This window comes from Perognathus longimembris, chromosome 7, assembly GCF_023159225.1.
Source record: "Perognathus longimembris pacificus isolate PPM17 chromosome 7, ASM2315922v1, whole genome shotgun sequence".
Lineage (NCBI taxonomy): Eukaryota > Metazoa > Chordata > Mammalia > Rodentia > Heteromyidae > Perognathus > Perognathus longimembris.
In genome coordinates, this window is record NC_063167.1 from 26,447,860 (window position 1) to 26,464,955 (window position 17,096).

General features: G+C 45.5%; 1 protein-coding gene across 6 annotated transcripts in view; it reads left to right on the plus strand.

The window, feature by feature from the left end:
* Window positions 1–16,483, plus strand: part of Nfyc (nuclear transcription factor Y subunit gamma) — a 75,024-nt gene extending 58,541 nt beyond the window's left edge. For 5 of the 6 annotated variants that reach the window (XM_048351006.1, XM_048351004.1, XM_048351005.1 and 2 more), the window contains 5 exons: window positions 4,696–4,869; window positions 8,602–8,760; window positions 11,816–11,923; window positions 14,289–14,348; window positions 15,618–16,483. In XM_048351006.1, the coding sequence (XP_048206963.1) occupies window positions 4,696–4,869; window positions 8,602–8,760; window positions 11,816–11,923; window positions 14,289–14,348; window positions 15,618–15,737 (621 nt within the window). In that variant the 3' untranslated portion in view covers window positions 15,738–16,483. The remainder of the gene's footprint in view (window positions 1–4,695; window positions 4,870–8,601; window positions 8,761–11,815; window positions 11,924–14,288; window positions 14,349–15,617) is intronic. The other variant, XM_048351002.1, reaches the window with a different exon arrangement.
* Window positions 16,484–17,096: the final 613 nt, after the last annotated feature.

The following is a 17,096-nucleotide window of genomic DNA, read 5'->3' on the forward strand; positions in this document are numbered from 1 at the left end:
TATGGATACTTTTAACTCAGTGCCTCTGAAGTGGTATTTCAGTGAAAGCAGACAAAATAATTAAAGACTGTCATTACAAAGAGTAGAATGAAGCCCATTTGAGTATCTTAGGAAGTCTTACCAGAGTTCTTAATCTAGGGTAGGAGAACATGCTCAGTGAGTCATAGACATCAGATTTTAAGCACAGCTGCTCAGTGCACACAGTGTATTTCATGGGCTTTGTTTTCTCGTATCTGCCTTGTAGCTTTCTGTAGGTACCAACACTTATTTGGGTTTAAGAAACCAGAACTGAGGCTCATCAGCCGAATCAGAATCTGTGATGTTGGGGTCCAGGCATCAGCAATGCTTAAAGCTTCCCACCTGCTTGTTTTATTGTGCAACCAAATTTTAAGAAGCACCACTTAAAATGTGTCTGCCTCCTCCTACCAAAGGTCACACCAATAATTTTTTCAGTACTTGGGTAAATATAGCTCTTAAATGCATTGTAATAGACCCCTGTCCTATGAGGCTAATTTTAGGCATATGGTTTGCATTACTAGGTAGTAGAAACACTTGGGAAATTGAGGCAGTCTCTCGCAGGAGCAAAACTATAGCTTGTTCTGCTTGCTTTATTTAATAAGATTTCAAGTGTTTTTTTTTAACAAATTACTTTATAGTATATTTTCCTTAAAACTAACATTTAGTGATAATTGGTCCCTATGCTGGCCCATAGTAGCCAGTCAGTTAGAGAGAGTATAGGGCAAGTAAGCATACTAATGGACAATAATTCTGACCCCACATGAGGAATTAGCAAGCCCTGTGTCACCTCCCTACTGGAGCAGGGTGTGCCTCACTGCAGCTCTTTTTCTGGGCAGTCTTTGCTACTGTAAACATCCTTGACTGGAAGCTGTAAGGTGTTCAGAGGAGCTTTCAGTCGGATGTTTACAGCGGCAGGCTGCCACAGTCGTCCACAGCTGCACCACGGCTTTGAGACATTTCAGATTTGTGCCTACAGGCTCAATTTCTCCTCTTGCTTCCCTCCTCTCTGAGAAGTTTAAGAACTCAGACCACTTCTGCCTTCAGAGCAGATAATAGCCAGCCATATGCCTACTTTCCTTGTTGGACCTTTTCCTTCTTCTGTCCATCAGAAGCACCATCTAGAAATAAGCTCTATGATGAAATCAAGCCTTGCTCACTCTCATAGTGCTAACTCCTTCTTCTATGGGTGCTTGCTGAATAAACTAGCTGGAGGGAAGGACCTTGTCCTAGCTCTTCCTCAGATGTTCTCAGTGCTTCTGGCTCTCAGGTTGTCAGGCTTGAAATGTTCTGATCTGTCCCTTTTTAAAGAGTATCTAGCTGAAACAGCTCATTGCTGCCTGGATTTAGTTCTTTGTAGGTGTTTGAGCTATTGATTGCCATCCTATTCAGGACAATTGCTGCCTAGCCTTTGAAAGGTTGAGATTGCTGAAAGCTGGCCTGAAATTCTAAGATAGCACTTTTAATCCTCTATGGACATGTTTTCCCAAGCTCCAAATTGGCCGGCACTTTCTAAAGTCCTTTAAAAGCGCCTACTCTCCCAAACTAACCCACTGAAGGAGGCAACAGTGCACTCTTGCCACGAAAGCACATGCACTTTTTTCTGTTCTGGGGCTGGCTGCACAACACTATAGTAATGATTCTAAGATGTACTGCTGCTTTTTCTATGGCATTGTCAGTCTCAGTCTCTGAAATGATTCTAAAGGCAAACCTTCTCGTAGAAGAGGCTACTGCTAAGAATGAGCGCGCGCTTCATTCTGGATTTTAGTGCATAATAGGGTGATGTCCCACCCCTGCAGAGGAACTAGCTAGAATATTGAGTTGTGGTTCTAAGACCTCTCACTTCTCAGAGATGCTTGGAAATCTCACTTTTCTTCAGGGAAGCAAGTAAAGACTTTGAAAATAGGAGGTAGTTGAGGCGTAATTTCTGCCCCACTAAGCTATGAGTTGAAAGTTCCGCCCATTGAAATGTCATCTTTTCACTCATTTCTTTTAATCAAGCATAATCATTGCTAGCTTGACCTCCATTGGCCAAATAATGAGTCTTCATAATGCAGAGGACTGTCCCCAGTGATTTGAGAACAGCTATGCCTTGTCTTGACAACACAGATCTAGCACTTCTCTTAGTCACTCAATTTCCCAGACATTGCCTAGTTCATTAACCATCCAAGAGGCTGCTGTAGGAAGCGTAGAAGAAGGTACCTAGAGGCATAACTTTTGGCAAGGGGGTATTATGGAAGGGGTATTTAAAGGATTTGCTTTTTTTTGTCTGGAAAGGAGATCGTAGTCAATGTTAGATCAGCTGTATTCATGAACATGAAGAAACAAACCAATCATAGGTCAAACTAGGAAGGGCCCAGGAATCTCTGCTGCCTGACTTCATATAAAATGGTTCTGGTTATTCCTCTAAACCCTCTCATCACCTAAGAATGTTACCAAATTAGGCTTGGACTTCAGTGATTTATGGATTTTATAAGGAAAACAATACATTGAGCCTATTTCACCAGTTTTGAAAAATGCCTTTGTTTCATTGCTTAAAGAGGTATCTGTCCAGCCAAGACCTAGTGGCTAGGCTAGCATTTGCTAATGTAAGAAGTTAGGGTTGAGCTGAGTGCTTGTGGCTCATGCCTGTATTCCAAGCTACTTAAAAGGCTGAGTGAGATGAGGATCACAGTTCAAAGCCAATCCAAGCAGGAAAGTTGGAAAGACTTATCTTATTAAGTACTACAAAAGTCAGAAGTAGAGCTGTGGCTCAAGTGGTAGAGTGCTAGCCTTGAGCAAAGAAGCTCAGGTACAGTGCTCAGGCCCTGAGTTTAAGCCCCAGAACTGGCACCCCCCCCCCCCAAAAAAAAAAAGTTGAAATGGACTTGGCTTTGTCACTGTTAATGTTGCTCTAGAAATTGAAACTAGGTGAAAACAAAAAGGGATCTCCTCTTTATCCTGCCTCAGCACAATCATTTTGGGAATTATATTAACCTAGAAGGTCAGCTTATGGTTAAGGACTTTCCTCATCTGAGTGGCTGGCCATCAGAGAGCCAAGTTTCTCTGAAGCTTTATTATCAGCAGTCCTACTTCTAGTATCCTGAATCTTCTGTCACCAGGCAAGCTCCATACTACAGGACACACTAGCTTTCTTCTCACACTGGCCACCGAATCCTGTAGGTAACAAAAGAGGGTTTAAGAATGTTTCTCTTTTTTGCTGTACTGGGATCCTTGTGCTTACTAGGTAAGTGCTCTACCATGTAAGCCACCCCCATCCCAGGTACTCTTCTGTTGATAATAACTGTTGGAGTCAAGGGAATTTGTCCTACTACCAACTTGGATTCAGAAAAGTGCTTTTGTTCATTTATGTAAATCTGCTCATCATGCAGCCAGCACTTACTGAGTACCTCTATGGGAATAGTAGGGGGCAGTTTGGGAAGGAAAGAGAGAGTATATTTGCCCTCATAGGACTTACATTTGAGCAGAGCTAGGGGCTAATTTGACATGTAAGTAAAAATGTAATGAGGACAGTGCCTTGAAAACACCCCTGGGTTACCTGCCGGAGTCAGTACTAACTTTGTAAATGTCACTTTGGGAAGCATTGCACAGTCAACAGGGTGTCTACCTTGAGGAAGTACCTTCTTTTCTGAAATGTAGCGAAGTTAACTTAGAACAAGAAAATGGGTCAATTTAGCTAATATTTTTACTCAGCTAGCCCATGTGGTTGTATGTTTTTGTTGACTTTGTTGTCTAGGCGGCAGCACTATGTGTCACAGGTCACTCCGATTCAGATACCAATGCTGGCAGCGGTCAGGGTCCAGCCAGCTATGGATCTTCTGGGCCATAACCATGTTGTAGTGTGTGTAAACATCCTACACTCTCAGCTGTGAGCTCAAGGTGGCTGGGAGAGGGTTGTTTACTCCTTCTGCCATGGAAAACGTCAGCTGAAGAAGGAGCAATCTCTTCACTCAGCAAATTGGACAGAACACGGCCTCGCTAGTCAGCCAAGGCAGCAAGCAGCCCAGCGGAGAGCTGTCCATCAGGCCCCCTGGGTTGCGCTTCTGTGGCTAAGTACAACCAGAACCAGATGTGACGCCAGATAGACATGCCCTCGGTGGCCACAAAGCTTCTAATGTGCTATGAAAAGCTGGGCCCTTTCCTACAGTGCTCTCCAACCTGATGTTTGATTCTGAAATTCTAGTCCAGGAAAAGTCCTGTTTCTCTTTGCTCTGCTGTGCCCCTCCTGAAGTGGTGGGAGCCCAGTAAAAAGAGAGATGCCTGTTTGGGAGATTGGGGGCCAGCCTGAGCGGCATGTTTGGGTAACATCTTCCCAGTGTTGGCAGTTGGTGTCGTTCTCAGATCATAGGCTTTGACAGCCCTTACTGACAAGCGTGCTGCTGTTGTGTAGTTTTTAGTTACGGTAATTATTTGCCCACTTGCAGCTCATCACGCAATGGGTGATTACTCAGTGCTTCAGAAAATTGGCTGTAAGTTTTGTAAAGCCTATGGAATCTGTTATTTTTAGTTTGATTTAGCACAACTGGTCTTTTCGAATTCCACTTTCCTTTGGCTTCAAATGTGGATAGCTCAGCATTCAGCAGGCAATTGCACATAGCCTGTTTGGGAAAGAGTGGAAATTCACTGGCGGTTGCTGAGTCGGTTCTTTTCCCCTTACCTGCCTCTCTTTCCACCCCACAGGAGGAGGTGCGCCAGTCCGTGACTCCTGCTGAGCCTGTCCAGTACTATTTCACACTGGCTCAGCAGCCCACTGCTGTCCAAGTCCAGGGACAGCAGCAAGGCCAGCAGACCACCAGCTCTACGACTACCATCCAGCCCGGGCAGATCATCATTGCGCAACCTCAGCAGGGCCAGGTCTGTGACTTGCTGAGAGCTCTCGCCTAGCACCTTGTAGGTTTGTATGGGGAAAGCTTGTCTAGCACAGAGAGGCAGCCAACTCCTTAGGTCAGATGCTGAGGAAATTGCAACGGACAAAATGTTCTCCAAGATCTCTATGAGCTCTCAGACAGTTTAGAAGGAAATAAAAAATTTTTTCTTCAATGTGCCTGTGAAGAGTGGTGGGATCTCTGTAGAAGGTCCTTTCAGCAGACTATATCTGCCATGTATCTGTGCCTGAACTGGAATTTGTGCCCTTAAGGGAGAGATCAGGCATTATTGCCAGCTTGCATACCTTTTCTCTCACCCTGGGCATTTCTCTATCCCACCATGTTTGTGTCAGGTGACCTTCTCTTTTTACAATAGTAATCAGAGGATTTTTTTCTCTCCCCTGTAGTACTGTTGAGAGCAGTACCATCCGTTGGGAGTCATGAGAGGCTGCAGAGGACTCAGTACTGTGAGCTCTGAATCCAAATTCTATCAGTCATTACTTTATTTATTCATCAAACAGTGAGCATCCACTGTGAGTAAAGTCCTGTGCTAGGAATTGGGAACATAGCATAAATAAAAGTCGTGATTTTTAAGGAATTAATAATCTAGTTAGGATACAAATATTTAAATAGTAGTACTCTTAGGAAGACTACTACTATTTAGGAAGAGTAAGACAATCTTAAAAATATGTAGAGTACCACAAAGCACACCAAAAAGAGGACCTAAGGAAGATATGAGGAGGTATTAAAAGAGGAGGTGGTTAGGGAAGGCTCTGGAAGTTTATATAAAACAGGAAAGGATGGTATTGACAGTAGAGGGCCAAGCACAGCAAAGGCTTAGAAGTGGGAAAAAAATACAGGGAATGGAACAAAGTACAGTCAGCATGTGGGGACCATCTAGGCAAGTCCAGGAAACATATCCTGGATTATTTGTGTGGTAATAAAAAGGCTGTATTTGCCTAGAAGAACATTGCAATAAAGATAGATCAAGACATTAAGACTTCACAATTTAGTCCCTGTTATCATTTATTTTTTGTTTGCTCCAAATCAGACATTGGCACTTAGGCAGGAGGGGCATCCTGAGGAGTCCTAAGGGACTGTCTTTGGCTCATTCTGGTGCTTCTGCAGTGGGGAGCGCCTTACCTGCCAAAGGCCTTATCTCTTTACCAGATGAACTTTAAGTGAGGCTGCTAAGTGTTTGCTGTGATTGGCTGATCATCCTAAGAAGTCCAAGGCTATTGTACCTTGACAGCAGGGAACACCGTACATGATTTGGCAGTTGCCATGCTAACACAAGCCCTCATTTTCCTGAAATGATATAGAAATACCTTGGAAATCCTCTTGGGAAAATTGGGTTGATAAAGTACAGTGATGAGTTGGCAGCACTGCATTTTTTTTTTAAGTCAGCGAGAATTTTATCTGACTTCTCTGCTAGCCCAGAGCTGCTCAGCCTGGAGGTAATAAGGCTTGGGAGGATGGAGAACTTGGTCCCTCACAGCTGTTGTTTCACCATCCTGCTGCTTCCAGGTGGCCTCTGCTGGGTCTTACCTCCCTGGACCCATTAGCAATGGCTGTTTCATGTTGAATGCAAATACTAAGGATACACAGCAAAGCTGAAAGTAATGCATACTGTGGTAAAGTGAATCCTATGATTTCTCTTATCATCTGGGGACTACTTAGGAGGTTTGGGATAGGCTGAGTTGAAAATTATGGTATGAGAATAGAAGAAATGTCTCTTATTGTCCAAGTCCACCACAGGCATTTACACTGAAAACTGTCCTCTCCTGTTTTCTAGTTTACAGTAATTTTTCCTTACTTAGTAATTCCTTGAATTTTATCTGTGTTCCTAAATGGGACTTTAAACACAGAGTTAAAATTTCTGGTAGGCCTCTGCAGTCAGAATTAAGAACATTAAAATAGAAACATCACTTGAAGCCCATGATTCATTGAGACTTCCACAGTCATCTTATTGTAGTGATTCTCAGTTCAGAACCACGACAGGCTGTGTCCAAATCAGGGTGGGGATGAGGGCTTGGGAGTTGGGAGTATTAGGTATAAGGTATAGGTATTAGGTTCAAGGACTCCAGATATCTTTTGTGACTGTTGCTGCCAGATATGTGGGTTTATTTCTCTGGGTAATCTGTAAAAATTACATTGTGTAAGAAGGTCTTGAAATTTGAAGGTGTGGTTGGCCCTTTTGACAGTTCATCTTTACCATCTCACAAAATAGCTTTATATGACCATAAACCATTAAGTAGACAAGAAACACAGAATCTGCCAATTCTCATATTCATTAGGTAGAAATTTCTTAAATCTGAGATTTTGAGTCAGGTCGGTGTCTGGTGTTTTGACTCCTCTGGGAAACCATGCTTTAGTCCAGGGCAGCCATCTGTTTAATATGGGCTGGAAGTGTTCTGCTGCTTGAATGGAAATGAAAGCCAGCATGTGCTAGGCCCAGCCTGGGAAATGAGCTCACAGGTTTCATTTTCGTTCCACTATCTTTCATGGCTTACGAAGGAGCCCAGATCACTTGCTTTCTATTTTGTTTGGCCTTCTAAATTTACCTGCATTAGGCTTGACTATGGCCATTTTTCAAATGAACTGTCATGATTACTTATTACTTCCTTTCTTACTTAGGTTTGAATCTAACACATTGTACTTTCTAGGCAGATTCTACCTCTGATCTATGCTTTTAGCCTTGCTTTTGATTTCTTAAAATCAAAAGGCTCTGGGCTCTGGTGGCTCACGCCTATAATCCTAGCTATCCATGAGGCTGAGATCTGAGGATCGCGGTTGAAAGCCAGCCCGGGCAGGAAAGTCCATAAGACTCTTATCTCCAATGAACCACCAGAAAACTGGAAGTGGAACTGTGGCTCAAGTGGTAGAGCACTAGCCTTGAGCTGAAGAGCTCAGGGATAGTGCCCAGACCCGGAGTTCAAGCCCCAGGACAGATCAAAATGTGTGTGTGTGTGTGTGTGTGTGTGTGTGTGTGTGTGTGTGTGTGTGTGAGAGAGAGAGAGAGAGAGAGAGAGAGAGAGAGAGCCTAGTGGCAAGAGTGCTTGCCTCGTATACATGAGGCCCTGGGTTCAATTCCCCAGCACCACATATACAGAAAACGGCCAGAAGTGGCGCTGTGGCTCAAGTGGCAGAGTGCTAGCCTTGAGCAAAAAGAAGCCAGGGACAGTGCTCAGGCCCTGAGTCCAAGGGGCCCAGGACTGGCCAAAAAAAAAAAAAAAAAAAAAAAAAAAACAAAGCAAAAAAAAGTGTGTGTGTGTGTGTACCATTATCATCATTGAAAGGATAGTGAACAGTTGTAACATTTGAAGCACAAACAATTATGTTTGATCCCCAGGCAAATATTCTGAGACTAAAACTCAGTTTGGCTTTCTCATCTTTCATTTCAGAGTTGATTTTTTTTTTAAACCCAACTTCAAAGGTTGTTCAAGGTGATCATAGTTTAACATATTCATCTGTTTAGTGCTTCTTGATCAGAATTACCCTTTCCATCATTCTCTGTCCCATCTATTTCCTCCTTCAGAGAGTTAATTTTAGCAGTACTGTAGAGCCAAAGGACTCTGTAGGTTGAGTGTTGTTAGTATTGAGATGAGTTTAAGCAATGGAGAATGTGTGCTCCTGGTTAACTTCTTGTTTTTAGCCACTTGGTAATCATATGGGCTTTCAGCCAGAGCTCAAGCAACTTTGTTTTCACCTTTTCTTCCAGACTACACCTGTGACAATGCAGGTTGGAGAAGGCCAGCAGGTGCAGATTGTCCAAGCCCAGCCTCAGAGTCAAGCCCAGCAGGCCCAGAGTGGCACTGGACAGACCATGCAGGTGATGCAGCAAATCATCACTAACACAGGAGAGATCCAGCAGATCCCGGTAAGCCTGTCCCAGACCTGTATGGCTCTGTTTATGCTCAGCTGTCCCAGACCTGTATGGCTCTGTTTATGCTCAGCTTGTGATGGGAAGTGTATCAAGATCTTATATGACCTATTTACACACAGTACAGTTCTGCTTAACCTGTGTTCATATTACACCCATCCTCTTCCTCTGCAGCATCACTGTTTACTCTTCACCTTGTTTCAGTCCAGGTTCAGGTTTGCTGCTGTGATGCAGCCCTTCTATATTTCTTCTCCACCTACACAGTTGATTCTGGCACTACTCCCACAGTAGGCCCAAAGACCCTGAAAGGCAGGCCTGTCGTTTGATTAGCAGAGAATAAAAGGAAGGTATATAGGGAAGGCCATAAATACATTTGTTGCATATTTATGAGTAAGTTCTCTGTGGAGCTTTCAGTGAAGCATATTTTTGGCTTTCATTAACTCAGCCATGTCTTCACTGTGGACTGCTATTTCCTATGTGCCTTGAGGGATTTCATTTCTTAGATCTGTTGATGTATATGCATGTGTGCGTGTGCATATTCACACGTGCTCACTCACATAATTTGTCTTTGACACCAGAAGCTAGGAAGTTAATGTCACAGAGCTTGCAGGCTGATGTAGAAACTCACTTGGACTTGGCTAGCCACTTCCTGTTTGAAAATTCAAAAAGTATCCTCAGCTCTGCACCCACACCATCCTTTCCTAGTGCCTAGGCTATGCCTCACCTTATTGTTCCACTTACCAATCCTAAGGCTCCCCCTCCAGTGGTTCTCCTTTGTGTATGTGAAAACCAAAATAAGGTCATTTAAGCCAAAGACGAACTCAGTAACTTTAATATTCTGCAGCACAAAACTTTAGCCTAGATTAGTTGCAGAATTTACAGTTTCATTTTCACTGATCTTGGACACCTTCTCCAGAATCTGCATTTCCAGACACCTCATGCCACTCAGCAGAGTGCTTCTAACAGTGATGACCTTCAAGACAAAAACCACTTTTCCTTTGAAAGCCCAAGGGATAATCTAATTTGCTCTATAATTAGTGGAGGAAAAGAAAAAAGAAAGCTGTGATTCATCCAGTCTTGGAAGACTGAGGGGTAGTGTATCACCAGGTCTCTGAACTTAGACCTGAAGAGGAAAAACTCCCTGCTTCTCCTCCAACCTGTTTGAAGCCATTTCGCTCACAACTTTTGGTCATATCATAGTTTCTGCAAATGGTGCCTTCCACTGAGGAAATACAAAATACCTATGATTGTCAGTACACCTTCTCCCACACCTGGGACACAGCTCTGGTTTTTCACTGTGGGATCCTTTGCTGGCAGTGTCAGTCTCAGCAATTGAGGGTTCCCAAACCCCTTCCCAGATGCCTTCATCCCAGCAAGCAACTTAGCATTGTCATGTGGAAGCTGCATCATGGCATTTGGTAGGGAATTAAGCATGGCACCAGCAGCTTTTATTGGCATAGGCTCAGGAAAGAAATGACGGCCAGTCACACTTTTGCCCTACTTCCTTTGAACCAGATACTTAATAGGTTTAGATTTTATACTCCTCTGTCTTGCCTTAAGCAGACAATTCTGGAATGATCTTCCAAGAATGTGAATTACTTTTGGGTTTTTTTTTTTTGAGCTGGTTTTGAACTGTGTGATCTCAGATCTCAGCTTTCTAAGTAGCCAGGATTACAGGTGTGAGCTACCAGTGACCAGCATCTTGAATGAGTTTTTCTTGGTGATTTCAATCCATTGAGGCCAGAAGTATCAGAAGCATTTGATTGAACACTGCAAACAAGAGTGTGTGGCTTTATTCTATGAGCATTTCCTCATGGAAGTGAGGTTCCTACAGTAAAGTTAACTGTTTATTTATTTTTTTGCCAGTCCTGGGCCTTGGACTCAGGTCCTGAGCACTGTCCCTGGCTTCATTTTGCTCAAGGCTAGCACTCTGCCACTTAAGCCACAGCGCCACCTCTAGCCGTTTTCTATATAAGTGGTGCTGAGGAATCAAACCCAGGGCTTCAGGTATAGGAGGCAAGCACTCTTGCCACTAGGCCATATTCCCAGCCCCTAAAGTCAACTTCTTGAAGGCAGGAGGAAGCTTGTGCTGGGGCAGAGAGGCATGGCACCGTCAGTCTGAAGAAGCTCCCCTTGCAACAGAGTCAGGCTGGGCAGTAAGGCGGGTGCTTTCACAGAGACAGATCAGATTGGCCTGGGCTCCCAGTCATTTCAGTCCCTCCATCTTGGGTGAGAAGGGCTGCTATCTTCTGCTGCCTGTTGTCTCTGCTGCGCTACACATTGTCACATAACTGTGTAGCCCTCCCTGCCCTGCTGGGCCCAGAGCTCTAAGACTTTCATGGCACACTGGAGCGTTAAGAGCCTGAGTTAAGCTTTTAGCACACAATTAAATGCAGCCTTTGGTATTATTGTATTATCTAAGACTTAATTGTAAGTATGAGGGACTCTAAGGGCATTTTTGTAGCTTGGTTTCCCATGATGAGGTTTTCTCTGAGAGGTTTATTGATTCTGCTTCCCCTTGGGAGGCGTTTGGCCAGAAGCTAGTGCTGAACACTAAGGTTCCTCAAAGTCCCACAGACCCCCATTGGTCTTGGCTCTTGAGGACAGAGATAATAAGGCAGGCCAGCTCTTCCTCCAAGTGTGTGGCATGGGGCTGGGCAGCACTAAGACTATGATGCAAATGATAGCTATCTGTTCAGGCTCTTGGAGGATAGTGCTCTTCACGGTATTGGGAAATGTGGCAATGGAAGGAAAGGAGGCCATGAGCATACTGACAGTGTCAGAGATCTTTAATACAAATGCCTCGGATAGGCTAAACAGCCAACAGTCAGCAAAAGATGAACTTGTAGCCATTCTGTTCTCATACCTGACAAGGGCTGGAAAGTTTTTCCATTGTCTACTTAGAGTACTTCTCTTTTGTGTTGTGTGACTTTTAGGGGGAAGGGGTGGTGCTTTGCTTGATTTGGCCTTTGTTTGGGCTTGAAGAGCCATGGAAAGTTTGTATGAGATTGCACTCAGTCTTCTTGGTCCCTTTATCTGTGCCCTGTTCTAGGTGCAGCTGAATGCCGGCCAGCTGCAGTATATTCGCTTAGCCCAGCCTGTATCAGGCACCCAGGTTGTGCAGGGACAGATCCAGACACTTGCCACCAACGCCCAACAGGTATGTACTCCAGAGATATAAGGCTTAAGTTACAAGCACAGAGCACTTGCCAGCTTCTGGTGGGAAAGGAGTACTTATTGCAGAACTCCTCATTCTTCAGGAAGACCCACCCCACTTCCTGGCCCCATCTGTGTGGCACCCAAGGGACAGATGATCATCATAAGATTGATTCAAAGTGTTTCTAACCAAGGAACATAGGTAGAGGAGGCCTTGAGGGTACCTGAAAGAAACCCAGTGTGTGCATGTGCGCATCAGGGAAGAGTAAGCCTGGTCCCCAGGCTGATCCCATTCTGAAATCTGAAGGCAGCTGTGTTTGGGCACCTCTTGTGCCCTCTGGAAAGCATATTACCTCTGCACAAGGCCTTGCCCTCTGGTATTGAAGGCTGTGAGTCACAGATGCTGAGGGGGCTCCCCCTTCCTGGCCTTGGGGGCATGAGGGACCTGGGCATAGTTTGTAGAGGATGGAGGATGCTGGTCAAGGGGAGGCATTGTTAATGGATTCTTCTGCCTCAGGCCCAAAAAAAGCAGCGATCGTTTAAGAGCTGGACCCGTCTGCCCAGTTGCATTTCTGGTGATGTATCTATTGACAGTGGTGACAGAGCTGAGTTTGTAGAGCAGGTCTCCAAAGATCTCATTTGGGAAAATGTGAGGGATAAGCCAAAAGCAAAGCTTCTGAGCTCCATATAGACTCTGGGATCATTAAAGAGCCCTTTCCATACCTGCTACCTGCTCACCTGAAGACATGGCTATTCCATAATCTTGAGTTTCACTGATACTTACTGATCTCTCAACGTTGGTCATGTTCTTGAGTCTATCTCCCCTTTTAAAATGTTTTCTTTTTAATTTTTATTCTAAAGTGTGTAAGGTTCTTCTTGAGCTCCAAAAACATTGTACGACATTGAGAATAGAGGAAATGAAAAAGGTTGTTGGTTCCTCAGAGGTTAGTTTGGGATACCGAACTTAAACCAGAAACTGGGAAGAGAGAGGGAGAAGCAAGAAAGGGGGTACTACCCCCAGGGACAGTTACATCTCTGTAATAACATGTTGTAGTTGTGATAGCTTAGCACATGGTAGTTGATGCTCAGTAAAAGTTTGTTCAGTGGATGCCAGATAAACATATATGTAGTTTAAAAGTAAAAGAAACTCTTCAGTCTTTGTTTGAACAGCAGTTTTGCTGGCCAGGAGGCACAGATAATCTTATCTCTGAGAATCTGCAGGCCATTTCTTGAATGTGTACTTTGTACATGGGGTTGAGAAGTAAAATACAGCTCCTGCCCTCAAACAGCTTACAGACTTGTGGGAGGAAAATGAGCTAAATTAAGGAATATTAGTGAGAAGTCCTTTCATGCCCTGCATAGTGTCATGAGTAAGCTCACCAGAGTGGTGTTTGGCCTTTATGAAGACACTTGAGAGGACAAGCCTTGCCACAGGTTAGCTGACAATTCCAGGTGGTGGTACATTCCGGTTAGTGTCCCACACACATGCACGTGCAGCCTCCAGTCTCCTTTCCAGTCTACCTTGCTACTCCCAGAACTTCCTACTATCTACCTATCAGTGAATTCATTTGAAAGTTCCTACGAAAGATTTTGCTGTACCTGTCTCCCCATTTGGCCCAGAGGGTTGTATGTTGCCTCTCGGAAAAAAGTACTTCATAGGTTTGCCGTGAGCTCTGCCAGTGCCAAGGCCACTCACTCACTGCTTGCCAGGGTGCTTTATATTCTCAGTCAGATAATCTAGGTGATAAGGGCTTGGTTTGGAGTCCACCTTCCAGAAGTGAAAGGGGCCACCTACCACCATGCCCAGCATTGTGCAATTTGCCATTTCTGGCTTAAAGACAGACTATCACTCAGTGCCTTGCATTAGGACTGGGAGCTGGGCATTCTCTTCAGCTGCAGATCTGAAGGCAAGGGGGTGGTGGCAGGTATTCAGAGGTAGGGGCCTAGGAGCTATGTCTTGTGTGCCTGTGTGGTGCCAACTTGGGGCAGCCATTGGTGCTAGGAGATTGGGAGAGAAGCTTACTTTGCAGCCCTTCATGGAACACCTGCTGTGTGGCAAACCTTCTTGTGGGCATTTTTTTTTTTTTTTTTTGGCCAGTCCTGGGCCTTGGACTCCGGGCCTGAGCACTGTCCCTGGCTTCTTCCCGCTCAAGGCTAGCACTCCGCCACTTGAGCCACAGCGCCGCTTCTGGCCGTTTTCTGTATATGTGGTGCTGGGGAATCGAACCTAGGGCCTCGTGTATCCGAGGCAGGCACTCTTGCCACTAGGCTATATCCCCAGCCCTCTTGTGGGCATTTTGATCTTTCTGGGTGGTGGGCTGAAGGCCCCTGCTGCTAACATATCTACCTTGCCCTGTCCTGTTCCACAGATCACACAGACAGAGGTCCAGCAAGGACAGCAGCAATTCAGCCAGTTTACAGATGGACAGGTAGGGGACCTGCCCCGGGCAGGGACAAAGGGCGGGGGGGGGGGGGGCGGCGGGGCAGGCTCATGGGAGGTGTGTAGGTTTGGAGTTTGGTGGTATTTGGGTGGTAGGCCTGTCCTCCACTAACAGTGAGTGGACAGAAGTTGTTGACATACGTGTAGTCTTTAGGTGAGGGCATGTATCTTATAGATTCATAGACTATGGGAGCTAAAAATAACCTTAGATGTTATGTCACCCAAATTGCCATTTTACAGATGAGCAAACTAAGTCATAAGTTTGGAAAGTGCTTTGTCCATTTCAGTTTGTCCATTTGCACTCAGCTGTTCAGTGCAAACCCAAGATTAGCATGCAGGTGCCCTGTTTGCCCCTGTAGGAAACATCCTAAGCTGTAATGCCTTCCAGTAGCATGGATTAGGAAACAGGTGATCTCGTGAGCCCCCTGGGTGCCTTGGATTAGTCCTTGTAAAGGCACTCAAGGAAGAGATATTTCCCCTTGTGGTGTGGCCCCAGTGACTCCTGAGTATATGACAGATATGTCTAAACTTTGATCTCTGATGCCCAGAAGGCAAAGAGCTAGCATCAAAACCATCTTCTTGACAGCATCAGGTACTACACTCTCATGCCAGGGCTCCTGTGGTAGTAGGTCTTGGTCTTTTGGTTTCTTCTAAGGCCCGGAGAAACCAAGAGACCAGTAGGCCATTACTTTCCTAAGTAGGCAAGGGAGCATCTACTCTTCCCCTGTGGGGCATGGCGATAATAATCCTTTACTACCTTTAACACTGGGCCACCTCCTTCATAGGGCCATGTAGTAAGTGCAGACTCAGCTTAGCTTCAACCTGTGCCAGATAATCTGAGGAAAGGAGAGGGAGTAATCTTATTTCTCCTGTCAGTAAGAAGTGCCAAGAGGTGGGGAAAGCCTGACTTGCAAGCTCTTGCCTGGTACAATGCTCAAATTGCTTGTGTTTATCACAGAGGAACAGTGTGTAACAAGCTCGAGGCTCTGAGCAAATGGGAGAGGCAGAGCCCAGTAAAGTGAAAGCCATAGGAAATGCAAGTCCCTGCACTTCCTCCATGCCCACCCCCCCAAAAAAAAAATCAGGCTGATGCCTGCTATGTCTGCTGCTCCCCACAGAACATCACCTCCTTCCCCTCTTGATACCTTGTAGTGGGTAGTGGTTGAGGTGTCTGGGGCCCAGCCAGATTGAAGCCCATAGGGAGCTGCTTGCTCTTCTCCTAGGGGTGACCTCACTCTTTCCTCTCCACCCCTCGCAGCAGCTCTACCAGATCCAGCAAGTCACCATGCCTGCGGGCCAGGACCTCGCCCAGCCCATGTTCATCCAGTCAGCCAACCAGCCCACCGATGGGCAGACCCCCCAGGTGACCGGCGATTGAGGGCCTAAGCTGACAAGGACACCCAACACAATTTTTGCCATACAGCCCTAGATGAGGGGCACAACCTCCCTCCCCGAGGACCAGCGACCTCAGCACCCCCTGCAGGCTAGGACATTGGTGCACTACGCTCTGCGCCTGGGGGCCAAGATTCTTCAACAGAAAGATGCAATATTTTTTCTCCAAGGAATCAATATTTCCATATATTGAGCTGTGTGTCCAATGCTATGAAATGAGAATATTAAATAACATATTTATGGCATTTTCTTGAAGCACGTGGTTGAAGAAGTATTTCTCCGTTTGTTTTTCTTATTTTGGTTCTCACCATCACTTTGTAGAAGCAGATCTTCCTCTCTAAGGGTGCACACCATTTCCTGACTCTTGCAACAGCTGCTGCCCCAAGATTTGCCCCCTTGCTCTGCCCTCAGATTGAATCAGGTGAAGGCGTGTAGCTCCTTTTCCCCCAGTGCACCTCTCTGCTCCTCTCCCACCTGCTCTCCTCAGAGCTCTATTGGCATCCAGGGACTGCGGAAATATTTGTTGCATTTAGAGATGAAGTCATTCCTCACAGAGAGCAATGGTTTCATTCCTCCAACCCTCCTCTCCCAGGAGGAACTCAAGGAGACTAGAACTTTGTGCATTTGCTGCCCCCTCTTTTCTTTTTAAAAAAATGTGTTAAAAATTGTGCTAGTCTCCTTTGCTGCATGGACTTCAAACTGCATGAAATGCAATAAATCTCATTTTAGATATTTTAGAGTCAGTTTTTGTGTCTGGGAACAGTCATGTGGCCTCTTGATTTGGAAAAGTTTCTTTACCTTCAAGATTGGGTGTCTGGAAAGATAGGACACCCTTTTGAAGAGGACATGTTCAAAGCCCAAAGGAACTCAGATGCCACATCTGAGGTCCTTGGCCAGTCTTACAGGCGAACTTCACAACGTGTCTGCTGCAGGAAAGTGCCCTACCTGCCTCATCTTAACTGGACTGCCACATAGTGTCTGGAGTAGTTGTGGCCTGTTTGGTCAAGGACCAAGAGGACAATCTCTCCCAAAGAACACTGGCTCTAGCCTGTAAACAAGGGCTGCAGGAATTCCTTGCAGCTTCGCACGGCACAGGCTGGCCCTTGGGGCTGCCTTGTGTGGCTATGTTCATTATGCTCATTATCAGAGACCAGCATCTACCAGCAGAGCAGCCCAGCCCTTTGTCAGCCAGCAGATGAGGGCTTCGGCAGCCAATGTCTGCTTCCCGTCCATGGAGGCAGGGACATAGAGCTGGTGGTGAGCTGGCCTTGGAGACCTTCACCATGCATCTTCACAACCAGAGTAGGGCCTCTTGTCATGAGAAGAGCAGTGAAGCTAGGTGCCA